We start from the raw sequence: 24,351 nt of genomic DNA, 5'->3' as shown, positions 1-24,351 counted from the left end.
GTCTGCATGTATCTGAAAGCGATGGCATTTTCGGACATACTGGATGCAGTCCAATTCCATAGTCATCCAAACATAACCAGCTTGGAGTATTTTCTTGGCTAAGACAAAGCTGTTCATATGTGGACCGCAGGTCCCTGCATGAATTTCCTCCAATAGCCTGGATGCTTCCTTTGCGTCGACACACCTTAGTAATCCCAAATCAGAAGTCCTCCTATACAGGATTCCTCCGCTATGAAAGAAGTTGTTAGATAATCTCCGAAGTGTGTGCTTCTGAATTGGATTTGCGAGTTCTGGATATTCTCTCTTCGTCAAATATTCCTTGATATAATGAAACCAAGGTTTTCTGTCTACTTCTTCTTCTACATGAGCACAGTAAGCTGGCTGATTATAGATCTTTACCGAAATAGGATCAATGAAGTTCTTGCCTGGGTGCTGTATCATGGACGATAGGGTAGCCAATGCATCGGCAAACTCATTCTGAACTCTGGGAATATGTTGGAACTCTGTCTTTGTGAACCTCTTCCTCAACTCCTATACATGATGCAGATAAGGGATTATCTTGGAGTTCTTGGTTGCCCATTCTTCTCGGACCTGATGTATAAGCAGGTCTGAATCTCCGATCACTAGCAATTCCTGAATGTTCATGTCAATGGACAACTTGAGCCCTAAGATGCAGGCTTCGTACTCAGCCATGTTGTTGGTGCACGGGAACCTGAGCTTGGCAGACACCGGATAATGCTAGCCGGTTTCTGATACTAGGACCGCTCCTATGCCAACTCCTTTGAAGTTTGCTGCTCTGTCGAAAAGCATTCTCCAACCATCATAGGATTCTGTAATATCTTCCCCAATGAAAGATACATCTTCATCAGGAAAATACGTCTTTAGAGGATCGTATTCTCCATCCATGGGATTTTCAACAAGGTGATCTGCCAGTGATTGTCCTTTGATTGCCTTCTGAGTCACTTAAACAATGTCGAATTCACTCAGCAGGATTTGCCACTTGGCTAGCTTGCCAGTGGGCATGGGTGTTGATACCCAATTTTTCCCTATGTATTTTTTATACACAAAATACTTTTAAAATACCATATACATGCATACATAAGCATACCCAAGTGTTTCAGTATTTTTCCAATCTTTTGAAGAGTTTTTAAAATCAATTTACTATCCATTTTAGCACCATTAAACCTATGCTCTCTCACCATTAAACCTATGATGTTCGATGATTTGAAGCCCGACTCTGATGGTTCCCTTTAGATCCTGCTCAGATCTGTAGATCTATGGCTTCTCCGGCCATGCTCCGGCATATTCGAGCACTAGAAGCCTTTTTTGACCTCTCCGACTCAAGATCGGACCTTCTTCCAAGCCTTTCTCATTTTCTAGTGTTTCTCTGAAACCCTAGCAATTCGAGGTTTTTCTCTGGTTGTTTTCTTAGATCCATGCTATATCTGTGTTCTACTGGAGCTTTAAAATGTTTTCCCCAATCTTCCCTTTCAAAATTTGTTTCTCTTCGATTTAGGGTTTCTGAAAAGTTTTAAAATGTGTTCTGACTCATCTTCTTCTCTTCTTTGTGTGAATCTGCCTATGCTATGTTTTTATGTTCTCTTTTCTACCTCGCATGGCCTTCTCCTATGTTCTTATGTTTGCTTTATTATGCATATTCTTCTACTATACTCCGTTCTTTCTTCTACTGGTTTGTATGTCATGCTTTCACACGTTAATCTTATGTGTTCATTTAACCCTATGTCCCTTTACTGTATTTTCTACTACGCTCTTAGTTCTTATTTTACTTCTTCTAGACTTTGTTTGAGTTCTTTCTAAACATGTTTCATCTACTGTTCTCTTAAGTGCTATGTTACCTGTTTTCTCCTCTGAACTTGTTTAAGTTCCGAGTTTTTCTTAAAATATGTCTTTATGCTTCAAATCAGTTTCTTCACTATGTTTGCCTCGAACTTGTTATTGTATCTGCTTGTTTTTCTCATAAGTCTCTGAAAGAGATCCCTGAGCATGTTTCAATTACTTGCCTCATCCACTTTATATCTTACTCGAGTTGGAAACCCTAGGATTTGGAGTTTTTGGGCGAGTTTTGATCTGGTGTTCGGACTAGGGTTCTACTTTGGAACTTTGGGCTTTCTCAGACTCATTTCGAGTCTATGTACTGAACTTGAATTTCTTTGTTTATGACTCTGACCTTTCTACACTAGATCTTTCTAATTAGCATGATAGTTCTGTCCTGTTTAACATGTTTGTATGCTTTATATATGAAGAATTCTTCCTTAAAAAAAGGTTTTGCCAATTTGTGATTGATTCAGAATTCCTTTTTTAATAAGGTTCGATTGATTGTCACTGATTTTCTTTAATTAAACCTTTCTTTACCTTTTCTGGTTGGATTCATTCATACCAAAACTCAATTTATGATTTTACTGGCTGTTGATTAAGTGTCTTTCCTTATTTGCACAAACCGTGTTGATATCAAACTCTTTTCTTAAATAGTTTCTATGTATTTTCCCTTCTTGTACTACTTTGGGAAAAGATTTTAATCCAATTCTTTCCTTAATTGTCTTCTGCCCATTTGAAATCAGAATCCCTTAACTGAAGGGAGATTCTGTGTGATTGATTGCAAACTATTCCCTTACCTTTTCTTACTTATTTTCTGCACTATAAAAGGGGCACGACCCTTCTGCACTTAGACAACCTTGAACCTTCAGTTCAACACTTCAAATTCATTACCTTGCACACACACCTTTCAATTTCAATACTCTTTCAATACTCTACTCTCTTCTGAGATATTTTGTACTGATTGCTTGCAATTTGGTTTACAAGACTTCGGCTTTCAGTTAATTGTTTCCCTGAAACTGGTATGCCTCAATTTCGATTTCAGCACCATCCCTATGTGTTTATTTTACAGTTGCTACATTCTTTTCTATTTGCTGTTCATGTTCTATATTGAATATGCTGCTCTCTCTTTGCATCTGCTGTTTGTTATGAATTCCCTATATCCCACTCCCTTCTATGTGTTTGAGTTAAGGTTCATGGTCTGACAGCATCTAAATTGCTATTTAGGTATGAACCTGATCCTCAATGGATCCCAACTCTCAAAATGTGGCTAATAAGCTAATCTGGGGTGTGCCAACACTCTTGATTGCTGGGAATGACCACCAGCCTGCCATCGCTCTCCCTAAGTCCCCTTCTGCACTTACACTCTCTCTTAGATTCTAAGTTTTGCCCCCTCTTATGAGCCTTGCTTTGGGACCTTGAGTTCCCTCTGAACTTGGACATTTGAGGGCTGGCATTTCCACACTGCACTATCTTAATTCTGCAATATATTTAGGTTGTAAGCACTGCTCGGAGTCAATTTGAGGCTCTTAGGGAACTTTGACACATCCCAAATAAGAGAAGACTTTGGAAATATATTCCTGGAAGTTGGTTCACCTCATATTGTTGGACTTTGAGTCTGAATTAGGCTCCTTGGTTGTAGCTTAATTTCTGATGTAATTTTACCATTTCTTAATTCATTAGGGTCTGTAATATGTTGTAATAACTTATGGGGTTCTAGTGAAAAGGGGAGGTTCACTTATGTATGCATACAGGTAGACATCATGATCTTAGGTATTTATTCCTGCAATCATAGCCTGTTTTTTTTACTTCTGCATTTCATATAGAGATCCTGACTATAGGATTCTACACTTCTATATTTCATATAGAAATCCTGAGTATAGGATTCTGCACTTATGCATTTCATATATAAATTATGCCTATAGGTTTTCTCCACTTCTGCATATATAGAGACCATATCTATAAGTTCTCTTCACTTCTGCGTATCATATAGATAACCTATTTATAGGATTCTGCATTTTACATCTATCATTAGGCAAACAGTCATAGGTTAAATAATAATCAATTGCATTCTAGATACCATGTCTATAGGATGCCTACACTTTCATAATCGTTAAAAATCAGCAACGCTTATAAATCATGCCTATAGGAGTAACCCTTTGAATCTGATTCGCTTATTTCAGCTGCAAGTTTAAAATCGGTAGTAAAGTCGTCTAACATCTACAGACTTAAGCCTTCTTTAAAATCGGAGTAAGCACTGTTAGATATCATTCCTATAGGTCTCACTTAGGCAAAACGTTAGGTAATTAATTAATTGCATCAGTCTTTGATAAATTACAACAAGGGAAGGCTAATTCAGAATCCTCATCTGAGAAATATGTGATGAATCAGCCTATCATATGCTTTAATTAGACTTCAGACCATAACCAGTACTAGTAAGTCATGCTAGCCAATTTGTCTCTTTAAATAAGGAGGCATGTTTGAGCCCTTTAAACTGTTATGTGTTCTTCCCATACTTGCCCTATATGTTTTGATTGTCGCCCTAGAATTTTATCCTTTTAAAGCTCTGAAAAATCCAAATTTCCCTTCCCTTTAGGACTAGTAGTCCCAAATGCCTCCGGGACTGATAGGATTGGGGCGAGTACTAGCATGAAATAAGTAACGACACCATTCTACGCTTTACTACCTTAACGGGGTGGGAAGGGTAGATATGGATATGATGACTGGTGCGCTAATACCACGTGCAACCCCTCTCCCGAGGAGCGGTATTGCATTGATGTGATCCATATTAATCATAAACCTAGGACTCCCCTTCCTTTACCTGTCCTTATATGCTTTCTTTAGAATTACTTAAATCTTTCATAAATTTCTGCCCTCTTTGCTGTTCCTCAAAAGTTTTCAATTTATTTGCCATATTATATGAAAGCCCCTCTATTTGAGCCCTTAATTGCTTGTCTGATTATGTGAAGTCACAATTGTAACATGGTCGGGAACCACACTAGTGGATCTTGAGGGGTGCCTAACACCTTCCCTCGAGATAATTTCTAGCCCTTACCCAAACTCTGGTTCTTCAAACTCAAACCCTTCTTGGTGTCCTAATGCACTTAATCATTAGGTGGAGACTCTTCAAGTTCCAAAACCCAATTCCCAAAAGGGAACGAGTTGTCCTCCCAAATGTCACAAACCCGATTTCGCGAGAAAAAGGGGGCGCGACAGCGTGGAGACTTTGCTGGGGACTTTCTCTTAGACTTTTACCATTTCATGTTATTTGTGACTTTACTGCTTCTTTATTGCCTTTATTTATCGTCTTTATTTCTCTTCTATTACGAAACTAACTTGGCTCCTTGTTTCTTTTCTTTAATGCTTTCCTTTACTGTTGTCCTTTAATATTGTTGTAATTATGAGCAATTATTGTAATCATTACTTTATGAACGTGCAAATACATGACAACTTGTTTCATTCTTGTAACTGCATATTCAACATCATATTCCACTCGTGCCAAACAAAATACCATAGCAATGCTTATAATGAGTGGTTGTGCCATTCCAATATCATTACCCCCTAAATTTGGCAAAGGCATATTTGCGGTAAAACCAGTCGATCAACGGTGTAGTCGACGGTTTCGTGCCTTTCCCTCTTAAGTTGTCCACTCAAGGGTACCAGTCTAATACCTTATAGAAACCCTAATCTATTCAATTGTGCATGCATCACTGTCAAAACCTAGCCGAGTCAGTTATGTTGTCCACATAATGACTCTTTAAGATAGCCTTGTACAAAGTCCACTGGGTTCCCTTGGATCCCAAACGGACGTTACCATATTTTGTGCATTTATTTGGAGAACTAAATGCTGCTTATGCTAATTATTGGTTTAAATAGTCGAGTTCGGAGGGGTAAGGGTCTAACACTTTGTTTTACAGAAATGAGGCACGAAGTCCCCAGATTTGGAATGGTCACCAACATCCACCCAAGATTGCTAAGCTGGTGGGAGGATCTTCACTCCAGTTGACCAGGCTTTTGTCCAGAAATACCTAGGAAATTTGCCTTCTCTCGTGGAGGTCCAACCCAACAACAAAATCATAGAAGCTGCTACTCTGTTCTGGGACTATGACAGGTCTGTGTTTCGCTTCGGGGAGATTGAGATGACATCTCTGCTCGAGGAAATAGGAGGATTAGCTGGTATTCCGCGGGAGACTCCGGGTTTGCTTATGCCAGAAAATCGCAAGGGTAGGGGTTTTCTCAAAATGATGGGACTAAAGAAAAACACAAACTTGGCATGTTTGAAGGATTCCTACATTCCTTTCGACTATATGTACGAAAGGTACGACCATAGTAAGTCCTATCGCACTTACCCAGATGAATTCGCCCTTACCTCATTGGGGTATATCCACAGAACGGTCTTTGTCTTTATGTTCTGCTTCTTGGGGATGATAGTGTTTCCTATAAAGAAAGAAAGGATTCACACCAGGCTAGCTATGGTCACTAAAACCTTAACGGAGGGAATTGGTGGGAAACCCTTTAGCATAGTGCCCATGATCGTTGCAGAAATGTACCGAGCCTTGGAAAAGTGTCAACAAGGAGCCCCACACTTCGAAGGCAACAACTTGCTACTCCAGTTGTGGCTCATGTAGCATCTTTAAAAGGGTGAATATCGGCAAGAGATTTAGCGTAGAGACTAGGATGATCATATAGCCTTCCATCAACCAAGGCGAATAAACTACATTCCCAACATGTTTGCTCAGCCAGAAGACGCCAAAGAGTGGGTGAAGCTGTTTGAAAATCTAACTAAGGATCAAATACAATGGATGTTCGAGTGGTTCCCTATTGAAGAGTTCATCGCCCGATCCAGGGATTCTCCATTTTTGATACTGATCGGTTTGAGAGGAACATACCCTTATGTCCCTCTCCGAGTTATGAGACAGGCTGGTAAGAAGCAGGTTATACCAAGGGTCGACAAGATGAGTCACTTCCGGGCTGATTTCAAAGTTGATGACAATCCTTATAAGTGCCAAGATAAGCATATGTGGCATTGCAAGATCATCATGGTAAGAGATACTATCGAGCCAGACAAATACCATGTTGGCTGCACCCCATACTATTCGGGATGGCTGTAGGATAATCACAATGGTCTGGGCTAACCTGGGTTTGTTCGAGGTCACAGGATCATCGATGAAAAGGCTTAAGCACAGGTCAAGTACAACCAGTTGCGCAAGAGGATACGGGAATGCAAAAGTGAGCACCGGGAGATTCAAGAAGCCCATCAAAAATTGATTAAAGAAATGAAAGATATGGTTGTCAGTGTCAACAAGCGACTCTGGTATTTGGAGCGGGGTTTAGTGGAATTGGAAAGGAAGTTCATCCAGAGGATTGAAAACTGCCAGAACGCTGAGGGAAATAAAGGAGGACACTTGGCTACAGCCTATTTGTTGTTGGGACTGCGTGAGCTGGTGAAGCTGTTCGATGGACCTAAAGATGCCGAGTCTGGGGAAGGTCCTTCTAGGACCAAGTAGTTAGGAGTATTTTCTTTTGTTTTAAAAATGTAATAAGGCCAACGACCATTAGTAACATTTTATTTTTCTGCTATTTTAGTGTCGTTTTTGGATTCATCTTATTTTTTTATCAATAAAATGAGGCATTTAGCATTATAAGTTCTCCAAATCAACTTGTCACTAGGCCTACCTCGGGCACAACGAGGCTCCCAAATTAGGACACGATTTATATTATTGCACTATGTGTTTAAATATTGCAACGTTTTCTTCTCATAATCCGCACTAACTTGCTACCTTTTTGTTTTTACCTTTTATTTATTCCCCTCCACAAAGGTTAGTTCATGAACTCTGGCATCGTCATCATACTCCACAAGATCTAAGGTCCCTCCACATCCTTCTCCTCCGAGTCCTATCAGAAACAAGAACAAGGGAAAAATGGAAGATTTGAGCAACATCAGGAAGGAGAACTCAGTTGAAAGGGTAGAGGTTCCTCAGGGTATTCAGGTTTCCAAGGAAAGTGCCTCCCAGCTCGAACAAGAAGTTATTGAAGTTCCAGGAAGAATTGGACCAAGTTCGGAACTTGGCGAATTTGTCATTTTCCCTCACTACCCCAAATGTCATCTTTGCCAACACTCAAAACCCCACACCTCCACAAAGCATCTCAAAACCACAAAACCAACCCGCTCCCCATCACCACTGCAACACATGTCACACTTCAGACAACACCCCACTGATCATTCCTGAACCACTAAACTCCACAAATGATCATCCCCACAACACCCCCATCTATGTGGAAACCACACCACACTATACTCAATCTATTTCAAGCACACCGGAGTCTGACTCTCTTATTAGGCTGGCCGCGGAACTCAAGAAGCTGACTAGCCGAGTTCAGGGTGTCGAAGAAGGAAAGGGGATTGAGGGACTGAATTACGAGGACCTTTGCATTCAGCCAGATGTCGAACTTCCTGAGGGGAACAAACCTCCCAAGTTCGAGATGTTTGATGGCGCAAGGGATCCCAGAGTTCATTTGAGGACGTACTGTGACAAGCTGGTCGGAGTGGGAAGGGATGAAAAAATTCGCATGAAACTCTTTATGAGATGTCTGAAAGGAGATGCTTTGTCCTGGTACATCAACCAAGACTCTAGGAAGTGGTCAAATTGGGTAAGTGTGGCGTCCGATTTCATGGACAGGTTCAGGTTCAACGCGGAAAGTGCACCAGACGTGTTCTACATCCAGAACTTAAAGAAGAAACCCTCGGAGACATTCCGCTAGTATGCTACTCATTGGAGATAAGAAGCCGCTAAGGTCAGACCTGCTTTAGAAGAAGAACAAATGAATAGGTTTTTCGTCCGAGCTCAAGACCCACAGTACTATGAAAGGTTAATGCTGATTGAAAGCCAGAAATTTTCTGACTTCATCAAGCTAGGGGAAAGGATCGAGGAGGGTATTAAAAGTGGTATGGTCACTAACTTTGAAGCTTTGGAGGCCACCAACAAGGCTCTACAGTCTGGTGGCACGTCCAAGAAAAGGGATATGAGCGCCGTGATGGTTTCACAAAGAACAAAATCCCCAATTGAATACCAAACCTACCCATTACCTCCACTCACATATCAACCTACCCCAAATTACCAAGCACCCTCGCCTTCTTACCAAGCTCCACCGCCTACTTACCAATCATCTCCACCTCCCACATATCAGCCCACTTCGCCCAGATATTTCCAACCCGCACATGTCTATCAAGCCTACAATACTCAACCTCTCATTATCAACCACCTCCCACCCGCCAAAACTTTCCTAGACCCCGACCAAACTTCGACCGTAGACCCCCCAAACAGTATACTGCCATTGCCGAACCTATTGACCAGCTATATGAAAGGCTCAAAGCTACTGGTTATATTACCCCTATCCTTGCTATAAACCCCGAAAACCCCTCCCAATGGGTCAACCAAACAAAACCTGTGCATACCATTTCGGCACGAAGGGGAATACCATTGATAAGTGTCGCTCTCTGAAGGATAAGATTCAAGCTTTGATTGACAACAAGATCATCATAGCAAAGGAGCCAGCTCCGAATATTCGCAACAACCCTCTGCCCGACCACAAGTGTGGGGGCGTTCACGTGATTGAGATAGAGGACGATTGGGACCCCAAAGGGTTGATCAGATTGATCGCTAAAGGTGACGAGCTAAAGTAACCAACAATCATACTTAATCCGATTGTGGTCTAGATCCAGCCTTCTAAAAACACTGAAGTAGACATGTCCATACCACTTGAGTTCGAAGCACCTCCTTCTGCAAAGACCCCAAGACCTATTGAGGTTAAGTTTGGGTCTCCAAAGACACTGGTACCATTCAAAGTGGTTGTGTTACCATCCAAGGAAAAGGTACCCATCCCGATGGCCATGACAGCTGTAACACCGTTCCACCCAAAGGCCATATCATGGGATTACACCGCTGAGGCGAGAAGGAAAGGGAAAACCAAATATGGTGAAGCAATTACAGCATAGGGTATGACAAGAACCAGCAGGGTTTATACTCCAGAATACCTAGTCGAGTCCAGTAAGTAGGCCTCTGGATGACCAACCTTTACAGAAACTGGGCCTGATGATCTCTGGAGGAGGATACAAGCCAAAGGGTATTCGGTCATTAATCAGTTGAACAAAACGCCAATGACCGATGGGTTGGCGTTTTGTTCAACTGATCAATGACTGAATACTCTTTTGGCTTGTATCGTCCTCCAGAAATCATTAGGCCCAGTTTCAGTGACAGTTGGTCATCCAGAGGCCTGCTTACTGGACTCAGCTAGATGTTCTAGAGTATAAACCCTGCCGGTTCTTGTCATACCCTGTGCTGCAATTGCTTCTCCAGATTTGGTTTTCCCTTTTCTTCTTGCCTCGGCGGTGTAATCCCATGGTATGGCCTTTGGGTGGAATGGTGTTACGGTTGTCATGGCCACCGAAATGGGAACCCTTGCTTTGGGAGGTAATACAACAACCTCAAATGGTACAGGTGCCTTTGGGGACCCAAACTCGACCTCAATAGGCCCTGGCGTCTTTGCAGAAGAAGGTGCTTCGAACTCAAGTGGTATGGACCACAATCGGGTTAAGGGTGACTGTTAGTTTCTTTGGCTCGTCACCTTCAACGATCAATGCAATCAACCCTTTGGGGTCCCAATCGTCTTATTTCTCAATCATGTGAACACCTCCACCCTTGTGGTCTGGTAGAGGGTTGTTACGGACATTCGTAGTAGGCTCTTTTGCCACAATGATCTTGTTGTCAATTAAAGCTTGGTTCTTATCCTTCAGAGAGCGACACTCATCAATGATATGCCCTTTCATGTCGGAATGGTATGCACAAGTTTTGTTTGGGTTGACCCATTGGGAGGGGTTTTTGGGGTTTATGGCAGGGATAGGGGTGACATAACCAGCAACTTTGAGCCTTTCATACAACTGGTTGATAGGTTCAGCAATGGTGGTATACTATTTGGGGGGTCTGCGGTCGAAGTTTGGTCGGGGTCTAGGGAAACTTTGGCAAGGGGGAGGTGATTGATAGTGGGCTTGTTGGGTGTTGTAGGCTTAGTAGACATGTGCGGGTTGAGAGTATCTGGGCGAAGTGGGCTGATTTGTGGGAGGTGGAGATGGTTGGTAAGTAGGCGGTGGAGCTTGGTAAGAGGGCAAGGGTGTTTGGTAATTTAGGGTAGGCTGTAGAGCCTTGTTGGTGGCCTGTAATGCTTCAAAGTTTGTGACTATACCACTTTTAATACCTTCCTCGATCCTTTCCCCTAGCTTAATGATGTCGGAAAATTTCTGGCCTTCAATCAACATCAACCTCTCATAATATTGTGGGTCTTGAGCCCGGACGAAAAACCTGTTCATCTGTTCCTTCCAAAGCCGACCTTACTTTGGCAGCTTCTGATCTCCAACGAGTAGCATACTTGCGGAATGTCTCCGTAGGCTTCTTCTTTAAGTTCTAGATATAGAACACATCTAGCGCATTCTCCGTGTTGAATCTGAATCTGTCCATGAAATTGGATGCCATACTTACCCAATTCAACCACTTCTTCTGGTCTTGGCTAATGTACCAAGATAGAGCATCCCCTTTCAGGCTTCTCATAAATAGCTTCATGCGAATCTTTTCATCCTTCCCTACTCCGACCAGCTTGTCGCATTAGGCCCTCAAATGGACTCTGCGATCCCCTGTGCTATCAAACATCTCGAACTTTGGAGGTTTGTACCCCTCGGGCAGTTCGACATCTGGCTAAATGCAAAGGTCTTCGTAATTCAATCCCTTAATCCCCTTGCTTCCTTCAACACCCTAAACTTGGCTAGTCAGCTTTTTGAGTTCTCCGTCCAGATTCCTGATAAGAAAGTCTTTGTCATCAGACTCAGGTGTGCTTGAAATAGATTGAGTATAGTGTGGTATAGTTCCCACATAAATGGGGGTGTTGTGGAGATGATCATTTGTGGAGTTTAGTGGTTTAGGGATGAGCAGTGGGGTGTTGTTTAAAGTGTGGCATGTGTTGCAGTGGTGATGGAGAGCGGGTTGGTTTTGTGGTTTCAGGATGTTTTGTGGAGGTGTGGGGTTTTGAGTGTTGGTAAAGTTGACATCTAGGGTGGTGAGGGAAAACGACAAGCTTGCCAAGTTCCAAACTTGGTCCAGTTCTTCCTGAAATTTCAACAACTTTTGCTCGAGCTGGGAGGCACTTTCCTTGGAAACCTGAATATCCCGAGGAACCTCTACCCTTTCAATTGAGTTCTCCTTTCAGATGTTGCTCAAATCTTCCATTTTTCCCTTGTTCTTATTTCTGATAGGACTCGGAGGAGGAGGAGGCGGAGGGACCTTAGATCTTGTGGAGTATGATGATGATGCCAGAGTTCACAAATTAACCTTTTGGGGAGGGGAATAAAACAAAAATAAAATAAAAATAAAGGTAGCAAGTTAGTGCGGGTTATGAAAAGAAAACGTTGCAATATTTAAACACATAGTGCAAGAATATAAATCGTGTCCTAATTTGGAAGCCTCATTGTGCCCGAGGTAGGCCTAGCGACAAGTTGATTTGGAGAACTTATAATGCTAAATGCCTCATTTTATTGATAAAAATAAGACGAATCCCAAAACGACACTAAAATAGCAGAAAATAAAATGTCACTAATGGCCATTGGCCTTATTATATTCTTAAAGCAAAAGAAAAGACTCCTAGCTACTTAGTCCCAGAAGGACCTTCTTCAGGTTGAATGTTTTTGTTGATCAGATCCTCCAGCTCGCGCAGATATTTTTGTAAAAATGCCTTAGCTAGGCGTTCTCCTTTGCCTTCCTTAGCATTTTGACAGTCAGTGACTCTTTTCCTCACTTTCCCTTCCAACTCCAGCAGACTGTATTCCAGATATTCCAGCTTCTCACTAGCCCTGGTGACTCTCTCTTTCCATTCATTGATTTGGTTTCTTTATGGGAGGTTCCTCCACCAGGTCAGCAAGAGTGAGGGTATGTTGACCATACCAAAGTCGGGAACTTTGTCATTCATTTATGCACAACAAAAGGGTGAGGCCATACTTCTGACAGACTTGGCTATTAAATATCAATAATTAGCATGAGCAGCATTTAGTTCTCCAAATAAATGCACAGACATGGTAGCATCCATTTGCGTTTCAAGGAACCCAGTGGACTTTGGACAAGGCTATCTTAAAGAGTCATTATGCGGACAACTTAACTAACTCGACTAGGTTTGGCAGTGATGCATGCACAATTGAATAGAGTAAGGTTTCTATGGGGTATTAGACCGGTACCATTGAGCGGACAACTCAAGAGTGAAAGGCACGGAACCATCGATTGCACCACTGATCGACTGGTTTTACCGCAAATACACCTTTACCAAATTTAGGGGGTGATAATATTGGAAGGGCGCAACCACTCATTATAAGCGTTGCTATGGTATTTTGTTTGGCACGAGTGGAATATGATGTTGAATATGCAATTACAAGAATGAAACAAGTTGTCATGTATTTGCATGTTCATAAAGTAATGATTACAATAATTGCTCATAATTACAACGGCATTGAAGGAAAGCGGTAAAAGAAAGCATTAAAGAAAAGAAACAAAGAGCCAAGTCAGTTTCATAGCAGAAAAGAGGTAAAGACATTAAATAAAGGTAATAAAGAAGCAGTGAAGTCACAAGTAACATGAGATGGTAAAAGCCTAAAGAAGTCCCCAGCAAAGTCGCCATGCTGTCGCGCCCCTTTTTTCTAAAAGCGAAATCAGGTTCATGACATTTGGGAGGACAACTCATTCCCTCTTGGGAATTGGGTTTTTTGGGTTGAAGAGTCGCCACCTAATGATTAAAGTGCATTAGGACACTAAATAAGAGTTCAAGTTGGAAAACCAGAGTTCAGGTAAGGGCTAGAAATTATCTCGAGGGGAAGGTGTTAGGCACCCCCCAAGATCCACTAGTGTGGTTCCCGTCCATGTTACAATTGTGACTTTGAATAACAAGTAAGCAAATAGAAATCTCAAGTAGAGGGGGGGGGGGTTTACATAATATTACAAGCAAGTTGAGAGTTTGACGAAAGTAAAGAAAGCAGAAATTTTAAAGAAATAGTCTGAGAATAAAATAAACAAATAAAGGAAAGGGGGTCCTAGGTTTACAAATAATATGGATCATATCAATGCGCGGAATAGTATCGTTTCTTATTGCATTCTATTACCCGTCCAATCCTATCAGTCCCAGAGGCATTTGAGACTGCTAATCTTAAAGGGGAGGGAGTTGGGGCTTTTCAGAATTTTAAAAGGATAAAAAGTCTAGGCGACAAACAAAACACATAAACAATTATGGGTAAACAAATAGCAGTTAAGGCTCAAACAAGCCTCCTCACCCAGAGGAGCAAATATATAGCATGACTTCAAATACTGGTTATGGTCTTAATTAAAGCATTAAGACATGCTGATTTATCACATATTTCTTAGATGAGGAGTCTGAATTAGCCTTGTCTGATTGTAGTTTATCAAAACTGACACAGTTAATTGATCACCTAATGGTTTGCCTAGGTGAGACCTATAGGCATGACATCTAACAACACTGATTTTAAAGAAAGGATTACTGGTTTTATAAACAAGAGTTCTGCAGATTGTAAACGATATTACTACTGATTTTAAACTCAGAGATGGAATAGCGAAACTGATTCAATCGATTACTCCTATAGGCATGATTCCTAAGCGCTATTAGTTTTTAAGCGATTGCAAAAATGCGAGAGTCCTATAGGCATGATATCTAGAATGAAGTTGATTATTATTAAACCTATGATTGTTTGCCTAATGACATGTATATGCAGAAGTTCAGAAAACCTATGATCATGATTTCTATATGCAGAAATGCAGAAACTTAGAGACAGGATTTCTATATGCAGAAATACAGAAACCTAGATACAGAATTTCTATATGCAGAAATGCAGAAACCTAGATACAGGATTTCTATATGTAGAAAAGCAGAACTTATAGGCATAATTTCTAAGATGCAGAAATTTATAAGTAACCTATGGGACGCAGGAACCAGAAAATCCTATAGGCAAGTTATCTACCCCTTTGCATACATTCATCCCATCCCTTTCCACTAGCCATCCCCAATAGTTATTACAAATTATTACAGACCCGAATGACTCAGAAAAAAGGTAAAAAATTACATCAGAAGTTCCAGCTATAACCGAACAGCCTAATTCAGACTCAAAGTCCAACAATATGAGATAAGCCAACTTCTAGGATCGGATTTCCAAAAGCCTTTCTCATACTTGGGATGTGTCAAAGTTCCTAAGAATCTCAAAGGGGCTCCAGGCAGTGCTTACACCCCAAACACATTGCAGAATTAAGATCATAGTGCAATATGGAAGGGCCAACCCTCAGATGTTCAAGTTCAGAAGGAACTCAAGGTCCCAAAGCAAGGCTCATAAGAGCGAGCAGAACTTAAGAGTCTAAGAGTAAATGTAAGTGCATAAGGGGAGATCAGGGAAATCCATGGCAGGCTGGTGGTCATGCCCAACAATTGGGAATGCTGACACATTCCTGACCAGCCTGTTAGCCAAATATTAGGAGTTAAGATCCATTGTGAATCAAGTTATGACCTGGGCAGTAATTTGGATACTGCCAGGCCAAGAACCTTAACTCAAACACATAGAAGGGAATAGAGGGTAGGGATTCACAATAGAAACAGATGCAAAGAAAGGACATACGTAGTTTAATCACTGAACAACAATAGTAAAGTAAACAGGAATGCTGAAGCTATGAAGTAAACACATAGGGGTGAGAATTAAACCAGAACATACTAGTTTCAGGGAAAACAAGTAAAAATAGTAGTATTGAAAGAGCCAAGTTGTAAGCAAAGCAGTTCCAAAAGATCTCAAGCAAAGCAGAGTATTGAAAGAAGTATTGAATTCAAAGTAGTATTGTAAGTATTGAATTGAAAGTTTAAAGATTGGTAGTGTGAAAGTGTCGTGTATTGAACTCGAAGTGGTCTTAAAAGTGTAGAAGGGTAGTCCCTTTTATAGTGTAGAGAAACAAGTAAGAAAGGCAAGGAAATATTATTGAAATCAATCTCCCTTTGGTTAAGGGATTCTGATTCCAACAAGTAAAAGCCAGTTAAGGAAATAAATTTTAATTAAAACCTTTCAAAGTAGCACAAAAGGGGTAAATACATAGAAGTTATTTAAGGAAAACCATCAATGGTACATGGTTTGTAAATAAAAAGGAAAGGGAATCAATCAGACAGCCAGTAAAATCAACATTACAGGCTTAGTTCGAATGAATCAAGTCAGGAATAGGTAAAGAGGGTTCAATTAAAGGAAATCAGTAACAGTCAGTCAGGACTTATTTCAAGGAATTCGAAATCAATCAATTAGTTTTAAAGACCTTTTGAAAGAAGAGTTCTCATATATAAAAGCACACAAACATGTGAATCAAGAAGTTTATTTAGAAGAGAGTTTAATCAAAGAGAGGTTCAGAATCATAAGCAAGAAAGGCTGCAGGTCCTGTTTGTAGACTCACAACGAGTCTGAGAGCCCAGGGTCCCAAAGTGGAACCCTAATTCAAACATAAAAATCAAAATTGCCAAAGGAAACCCTAAATACTGGGGTTTCAGGATGAATCAGACAATAGAGATGAGAAGGCAAGCCACTCGATAGAGGCTCAGAAGTCTTTTCCAAAGACTTATGAGAAACAACCAGACGCGATACACAGTTAAGAGCATGGAGAACACGTTTTGAGAAAAAGAAAACTCAGAACTTAAACAAGTTTAGAAGAAAAAGTGATACAAACTTAGGCAAAATCAGATGAATCATGCTTAGTAAGAACACAAAGATAGTCCAGTAAAGCCAATGACATCAAAGAACTCACAGTAAACACATATAGTAGAAGAATAAGGAAAACAGAACACGGATTAACATGTGAGTACATGAGTAACATGTATAGTAGAAAAAGAAAGTAGAAGAATTGTACATGTGTAGTAAAAGAAGTCATACGAGCATAACACAGACAAACACACATAAAGAAAGAACAAAAAGAATCAGAAAGATGCTTTTGAAAAACCTTTCAGAAACCCTAAATCGAAATTAAACGATTTTGAAAAAAGAATTTGGGGAAAACCTTTAAAAAGTTCAATAGAACACAGACATTTTCCAGATCTAAGAAAATAAGCAAGTAAAGAACCTCGGACAGCTTAGGGTTTCAGGAAAAACCCTAGAAATGAGAAAGGTCTTGAGGAAAGTCAGATCCTGAGTCGAAAAGACTCATATTGCTTGAACATGTCGGGGTAATAGCCGGAGAAGCCATAGATCTACAGATCTGAGAAGGATCTGAAGAGAGCCATTGATGTTGGGCTTAAAAACCTTGAATAGTTTAGGTCTGATGGTGAGAAAGGATGAGTACAGACCATCCATGGCCGGAGAGGCCATGGATTCCGGTGGAAACATGGTGAGCTAAGGTGGGAGACGATTAGGGTTTCGGAGAGGTTCGAGAGGATTTGAGAGATGAAGGGGTTCAACGGCGGCGTCTCAGGTGAAATGAATTAGGTCAAGGGGGTTTGGAAATTAAAAAGTAAAGGGTGAATTACGGTTGTTGATCAAAATGATCAACGACTTGAATCAAATGGGAGCCGGGTGGGTTTTTTTTTAATCGAGTCAAGGGTTGGGTAATTTGAGGATTGGTCTAGTTTTAATTTGGGGGCGGAATTGGGTCAAATTGAGGGCCAAAATTGAAAGGTGAAAGGGCTGTAATTGAAATAGAAATGGGCTAAGTGTTAAATAGTCTATTGTTTCTTTTTATTTTATAAAAATAGTAATAATAATTTTAAAAGTAAATTAAAAACACTGAGCCAACAAATACTATATAAATATTAATTTAAAAATACTGAAAATAATTTTATAACTATAAAATGCTTCTAATCGTGAAATAGGCTATAATTGCAATTACATGCAATTTAGCTTAAAAACACCAAATAGATTTGTAAGAAATATACAAAAATCACATTAATTATATTTTGGTGTAAATATGAGAATAAAATAAGTTATTCACCAAAATGCTAATCTTGGGAATAATTATTGGATTTGTACTGCTAAAAATAGACAATAAATTAATTTTAAAATCTTAAAAATTAGGAAAAAATACCAAAACTCTTGGGCATGCTTATATATGTATGTACATGGTATTTTGAAAGTATTTTGTATATAAAAATACATAAAGAAAAATTGGGTATCAACAGGTCATATCCATAGAAGTATAGGTTGTGATGAAGTGCATTTAAGCCTCTTGACATAGCTTCTGCAGCTATGATGAATAAAGCAGGTGATAAAGTATCACCTTGCTTAACTCCCTTGTTGATTTAAAAAAATCATGTGGATGCACATTTATAAGTACAGAGTACCAATTATTGGATATAGTTCCAAATACTATGCCAATAAATCTCTAATCAAAGCCCATTTTTCTCATCACTTTTGTCAGAAATAGTCATGACAACCTATCATTGGCCTTTGTAATGTCCAATTTGATAATCACATTAAGGGCCTGCCTTAGTTCTCAGCCTGATATCTGTGACTATTTCCTGAGTTAGCAGAACATTTTCCACAATACATCTACCCTTAACAAATCCTGCTTGTTCATCAGAAATGAGATTAGGAAGCAAATTTACTATCCTCTCATGAATGACTCTTGAAAAGACTTTGTTTATAAAATAGTCGAGGCTTATTGGTCTCATGTTTGAGAATGTGTTTATTTCCTTCTTCTTAGGCAGTAATACTAGGTTAGTATGTGTAATGAACCTAGGAAGTTCCTGCCTAGTAAAGAAAGCATGCACTATTGCCACCACATCTTCACCAACTATATCCCAGCAGTTATGGAAAAATGGCCATTAAGACCATCAAGTCCTACAACACTATCTCCGTTAAGTCCAAACTCTGCCAGCTTTTCTTCCTCATCTGTAGGTAATCTTGTCAAATTCTAATTCTGCTCCCTAGTGATTATATTAAGAACATTTTCAATTATCTCAAAGTTAGTAGGAACATTTTCCTCATGAAACTGAGTTTGAAAAAACTTTACTGCTTCTTCAGCCATTTCTTCAGTATTTTCAACCCAATTCCCTGCAGAGTTCTGGATTCTTTTCAATTGTAACCTCTTCCTTTTCCCATTAACATGAGCATGGAAAATTTTGGTATTCCTGTCCCCCTTATTAAACCAAGTCATTCCTGACTTTTGCTTCCAAAATTGTTCCTCTAAGGCTAAATATCTAAACAATTCTGCTTGTACTTTCTGCAACCTTTCTCTATTCTGCAAAGTAGGATTGAGTTCAAATTGAGCTTCATGAACTTTGACCACCTCTTCTAAACTTGAGATCTTTTGAAATATATTACCATAGGTTGATCTACTCCATACTGTCAATGCCTTCTTCAACTTCTTGAGCTTGTAATTGAACAGGACAAATGGATTGGCATGAAAGTCTGCCTGCTAGTTCTCCTTAACCACTGATTTGAAAGATCATGCTTTGTCGCGAAAGAAAATAATCTAAAACTCTTCTTGATTTGAACAACATTGGGACTACATGTGATCAGCAGAGGACAATGGTCAGAACCAATTTTAGGTAAATGAGTGATACCTATTCCAGGCCACATCTGCTGCAATTCCATATTTTCAAAGCATCTATCCAACCTCTTAAAATATAGTTTTATTCATCTTTTCCATTCCACCAAGTGTAGATACTTCCTTTGAACCCCATGTCAGTCAAGTTGCAGGTGTTCATATAATGCCTAAAGTCATCTACTTCATTTAATGAGACTGGAAGGTCTCCAAAATTTTCTTCCTCATCCCATATAACATTGAAATCTACCTTACCATCCATGGTATAGTCATATCACTAGTCAAATACAAGGAGTCCCACAGCTCAATCTTTTCAATATGATCACAGTTAGCATAAACTAGTGTGAGCATGAATTCTTTCTCTTCTTATGTATCATATAGCCTAAGAGTTAGTTGCTACACTGCATTAATCTCAATTGTTACATCATATTTTCAATTTATGAAAGCCCAGATGTTGTTATAGATGTTCACAAAAGCTTGTTCAAAATCAATCTGTCTTCTGTAGCCATCCAGTATTCTTGATTGCTGCATTGGTTCCATCACTCCTATGAAATCAAAATGATGTTTTCTATACATTGTTATGATCTAATGTTCCATATTAAAGTATTCATCTCTAATTAATGGATTTAGATACAAGCCTCATTGTTTGGACCCCAAGTGGTTGTACACTAGGGACCTCTTTCGCATGCTTCTTTCTTCCTCTACCAACTGATTTGCCCTTTTCCATGAACCTGGGAGATATGTCCCCTTGTCTGGCAACATTCCTGAAGTTTTGACAAGTTGATTCTGCATCCAGATCTTTTCCTTTACTTGTTGTATCATCCTCCATATCCTTCTGTTGTTCAGCTGTTGGAATTTGATATTTAGTAAACTTAAGCATCATGTGTTTGTTTGTAGTTTCTTTGGTCTGGTCTGCATTCTTGATGTTGGCAATGTCTTCAGTATTCTCCAGTATTTCCCGTCTATCATGAGATGGCTTTTCCACAACTTTATTTGCATTTTGTTGCTCCTAGCCTCGACTAGAATCACCAGAATCCAATTGCTCCTCACCTCCACTAGAATCACCAGGATCCAATTGCTTAGCAATAACTGGTTCCACTCAGTTGTTTTTGGATTAGAACTATTAGGATTAAGGGTGGGGTTGGTTGTAGGATCTTTGTTGAGAGTGGGATCAGTGACTAGATTTTGAGCTTTAGTACTTGAACTCCCAATCACTACTGAGGCAGTATTTTGTTTTTTTTCTTCTCCACTGTCAGCATCTCACCTTTGTTGGTTTTATCATTAACACTGATTTCTTCTCCTTGTAGCTCATCATCAGGTTTAATTATTGCATTATCTTCCTCGTCATATCCTTCAGATACACCACCTTCATCTGGATCCTCATATTTCTGATTACACCATACTTTCCACCTGTCCAGTCTACTTTTTGCATTAAGAATTCCTGCTCAGCTACTGCTTCAGAATCAGTAGTCTATGATGGTATCTCTTGGCATGATTGATTCATGGTAACATTGTTGGCTACAAAAGCTCTGTTCACCCATTGAGCTGTGGTTTCCTTCTATTTTTCTTGCCCCTTCTCTACTACATTTGTATCTTCATTTGTAATATTAGCTTCCTTGGTCATCCTAGTTCCAGGTGATCTAGGAGTAAAAGTAGATGCTGCAGCGTTTAGAGTTTTCACAATTTCCTTAGGAGTAGTTTTTCGATTTTGTACATTGTCTGTAGGTACTAATGCTAACTGATTTTCTAGATCTGCCTCACTTTCTTCATTTTCCAAAATAGCAAATTTATTTGTAGTCTGAATCTACTGAGTATTGGTGCCATTAGTTGGAACAATTTCCTTTCCTGCATTACCTGATCCAATTTGTTGCATTTTTTCCACACCTAGAGGAACCAATTCCTTTCCTGCATTAACTACACCTTATTGCACATTCCCATAACCAAATGGAACAATTTCTTTTCCAGATTGGCCTTGATCTACAACCTATTTTGTACCATTCCTCATACGATTATTTCTAACTTCTTTCCACTTCTCTCCAACATTCCCAACCACTTTCCCACTAGATAGGATCATGATTGGATTCTTTGCATTGTTTTGAACATTACCTTTGACAGCAACTATTTGTTTCTCCTTGTCTGATTCCACAAAAAGTTCAAGATGCAATCTCCAGCAGGTTTCTTCATTATGTCCTTGAAGTTTGCACTCCTTGCAATACCTAGGAATGTAGTCATACTGCACTTTCACCCATTCAGTTCTAACCTTGCCATTAGTCTCATCCACAATGACCATTCTTACTCGTTTAGGCAGCTCTTCCAATAGATCAATCTGCACCTTAACTCTTGCACAACTTGGCCTAGTTTTGTTCACAGTAGCCATGTGTAAATGTAAAGGAATGCCTACAGCTGATGCTAAAGAAAACAAGCACTCCTTGACAAAGAATGTATGCAGTAAATTTGGAAAAGAAATCCATGCCATCACCTTGGGAGTTTCTTCACCAATTTTGAATTTAGAATCATATATCAAAGGTCTCATCTGATATTCATATCCAGCCTTAGCTTTAAGATAATATGCACCCTTTGATGTAAGACTAGTATAGTCCTCTAACAATGTTAATCTGATCAACACATGACGATCTCTCAATAAACCAATATTACACTCACCTTTGATCCCACATTGAACTGGAAGTATGCGTCTGCTCTCCTGCAAATCTGGCCATCCATAGGAAAATTTTCCAAGCACTGCAAATTAAAGTCCCTCGATTATGTTCATTTTTTCCACTTCTGCTTTAGTCCACTTGACTATAGGTTGTCCATGGAGGTATTCAACTGGTTTCATGGGAATTGACTCGATAGTTTTTGAGTTTGAACTCGACGTCTATATGGCAGTGTTTAATGCAACAGGTTTCAGAATTTTGGAGTAATCCAAGGGCTGAGAATTGTTGTTTGTTGTCGTGGGAGGTTGGGCAATGGTGGTGGGGGGCTGACCAATCGGTAACAATGGCTGGCCGCTAGCCAGATTAGCCATGGCAGCAATCATGCAAAAATTGCCTAAAAATCGCCTTGATTGCCAAAGCACTGCCTCTCACGCGCCGAGTTTAGGGGATTTTATTGGTTTTTGGATTTGGAATTGGGCTATTTCGTTTAGGTTTTTTTTCTCCTACACATATAAATAGTCATTAAACATCGTTTTGAGGGTGTTTTTGGTGACTAGAGCCAAGAATAGCACGTGGAACAACTTTTGGGGGAAAGAATCATCGAGTTCTACATTTCTTCATCTTTTCTTTGTAATTTGATTATGAAAAATACTTGGGAAATTGTTACTACGAATATGAGTAGCTAAACTTCTAATCTAGGGTTTGATGGAACCTATTGAAGGATGATTGTCGCGCCCCCTTTTTCTCGTGAAATCGGGTTTATGACATTTGGGAGGACAACTCGTTTCCTTTCGGGAATTGGGTTTGAATTGAAGAGTCACCACCTAATGATTTAAGTGTATTAGGACACTAAGAAAGGTTTGATTTGAACAACAAAAGATTGGGTAAGGGCTTGAAATTATCCCAAAGGGAAGGTGTTAGGCACCCCTCAGGATCCACTAGTGTGGTTCCCGTCCAGACAATTATTGTGACATTAGATACAAATAACACGTAGGCAAATAAGAACTTCAAACAAGAGGAGATTTTCACGTAATGGTTACAAATAAGCAAAGTAAAAAAGGAAGTTGATTTTTTTCTTTAAAGAAACAGTTTAAGGGAGAAAGAAACAAAAAGAGAGGAGGGGGTACTAGGTTTATTAATAATATGGATCACCCCACACAACATCCGGTAATCACTCCTCAGTGAGGGGCTACACGTGATGTTATCGCATGGTCATCATATCCATATCTACCCTTCCCGCCCGGTTGAGGTATTAAAGCGCGAAATGGTCTTGTTTATTTATTGCATGCTATTATCGCCCCAATCCTTATCAGTCCCGGAGGCATTTAGGACTACTAATCCTAAAGGGAAGGGATACTAGGCTTGTTTATAGTTTCAAAGGCAAAACTCTAAGGCGACATACAAAAACACGTATAGCAAGTTGGGGGAAAGCACATAAACAAGTGAAGGGCTCAGATAGACCTCCTTTAAACCAAGAAAGCACATAATTTAGCATGACTTACACATACTGTTTAAGGTCTGATTAAAACTAAAAGGTTGAGGCAGACTGATTTATTACATGGTTCAGATAAGAAGCACGAATCAGGCCTGTCTGCTGGTTGTAGCTAATAAAATCTGATTCAATTTATAAGTTTACCCTATGGCTTGCCTAAGTGTTAGATGAAAACCTATAGGTATGACATCTACTGATTTCAGAAATAATGAAATAAACTGAATACATACTAGTTTAAGAAAAGTCGTTAGTTATTAACGAAAAGCAAGTTTTAGCAAGAGATCATAAGTTCTACAACTGATGGTACATCATTATTACTGGTTTTAGACTTGTAAGCGAGTGAAACGATTCAGACTTGATTAATAGCTCCTATATGCATGCTTTCTATGCGTTGTTGATTTTAAACCCCTTTTAACAGACATGGTAAAATGCATAAACCCTATAAACATGATATCTAGGTGTTGAATTTCATTTAATGCCTATGAACATGATATCTAATTGTGGTTGATTGATTAAGACCTATAAATATGATTGCCAAATGAAGAATGTATATCCAAGATTCATAAAGACCTATAGGCATATTTTCTATATGCATATGCGGGATTTAGATTTCCAGGTAATTATAGACATGGTATGTATATGAGAGAATGCAGAATTCCTATAGACATAGTATCTATATGAAAAATGCAGAATTCAAGAAGTAACCTATAGACAGGATATCTATATAAGAGTGCAGAAATTCAGAAATACACGTATAGGTAAGTTATCTATATGAGAGTGT

General features: G+C 39.6%; 1 protein-coding gene across 1 annotated transcript; it reads right to left on the bottom strand.

Annotated features, from left to right (window-relative positions):
* Window positions 1–18,791: 18,791 nt before the first annotated feature.
* LOC138880847 (uncharacterized) lies at window positions 18,792–22,141 on the bottom strand. The gene is made up of 8 exons (XM_070161026.1): window positions 22,086–22,141; window positions 21,420–22,039; window positions 21,279–21,329; window positions 20,996–21,188; window positions 20,689–20,834; window positions 20,454–20,513; window positions 20,101–20,270; window positions 18,792–19,250 (listed from the first exon to the last, which is right to left on the bottom strand). Exons 1-8 carry the CDS (start codon window positions 22,139–22,141, stop codon window positions 18,792–18,794), a joined length of 1,755 nt encoding a protein of 584 aa, XP_070017127.1.
* Between the last annotated feature and the right edge of the window lie 2,210 nt (window positions 22,142–24,351).

Source organism: Nicotiana sylvestris, chromosome 11 (genome assembly GCF_000393655.2).
Source record: "Nicotiana sylvestris chromosome 11, ASM39365v2, whole genome shotgun sequence".
Classification (NCBI taxonomy): domain Eukaryota; kingdom Viridiplantae; phylum Streptophyta; class Magnoliopsida; order Solanales; family Solanaceae; genus Nicotiana; species Nicotiana sylvestris.
This window is presented reverse-complemented; position numbering and strand designations above follow the sequence as displayed.

What these genes read in the sequence shown, in the direction of transcription:
- LOC138880847 (XM_070161026.1), bottom strand. Translation starts at nt 22,141, where the DNA reads ATGGCCAGATTTGCAGGAGAGCAGACGCATACTTCCAGTTCAATGTGG. An exon ending in TGAGGAGCAATTGGATTCTG is followed by an intron (nt 20,271 to 20,453) that starts GTGATTCTAGTC and finishes AAATTCCAACAG; the next exon opens with CTGAACAACAGAAGGATATG. An exon ending in GAAAGAAGCATGCGAAAGAG is followed by an intron (nt 19,251 to 20,100) that starts GTCCCTAGTGTA and finishes TTCAATTACAAG; the next exon opens with CTCAAGAAGTTGAAGAAGGC.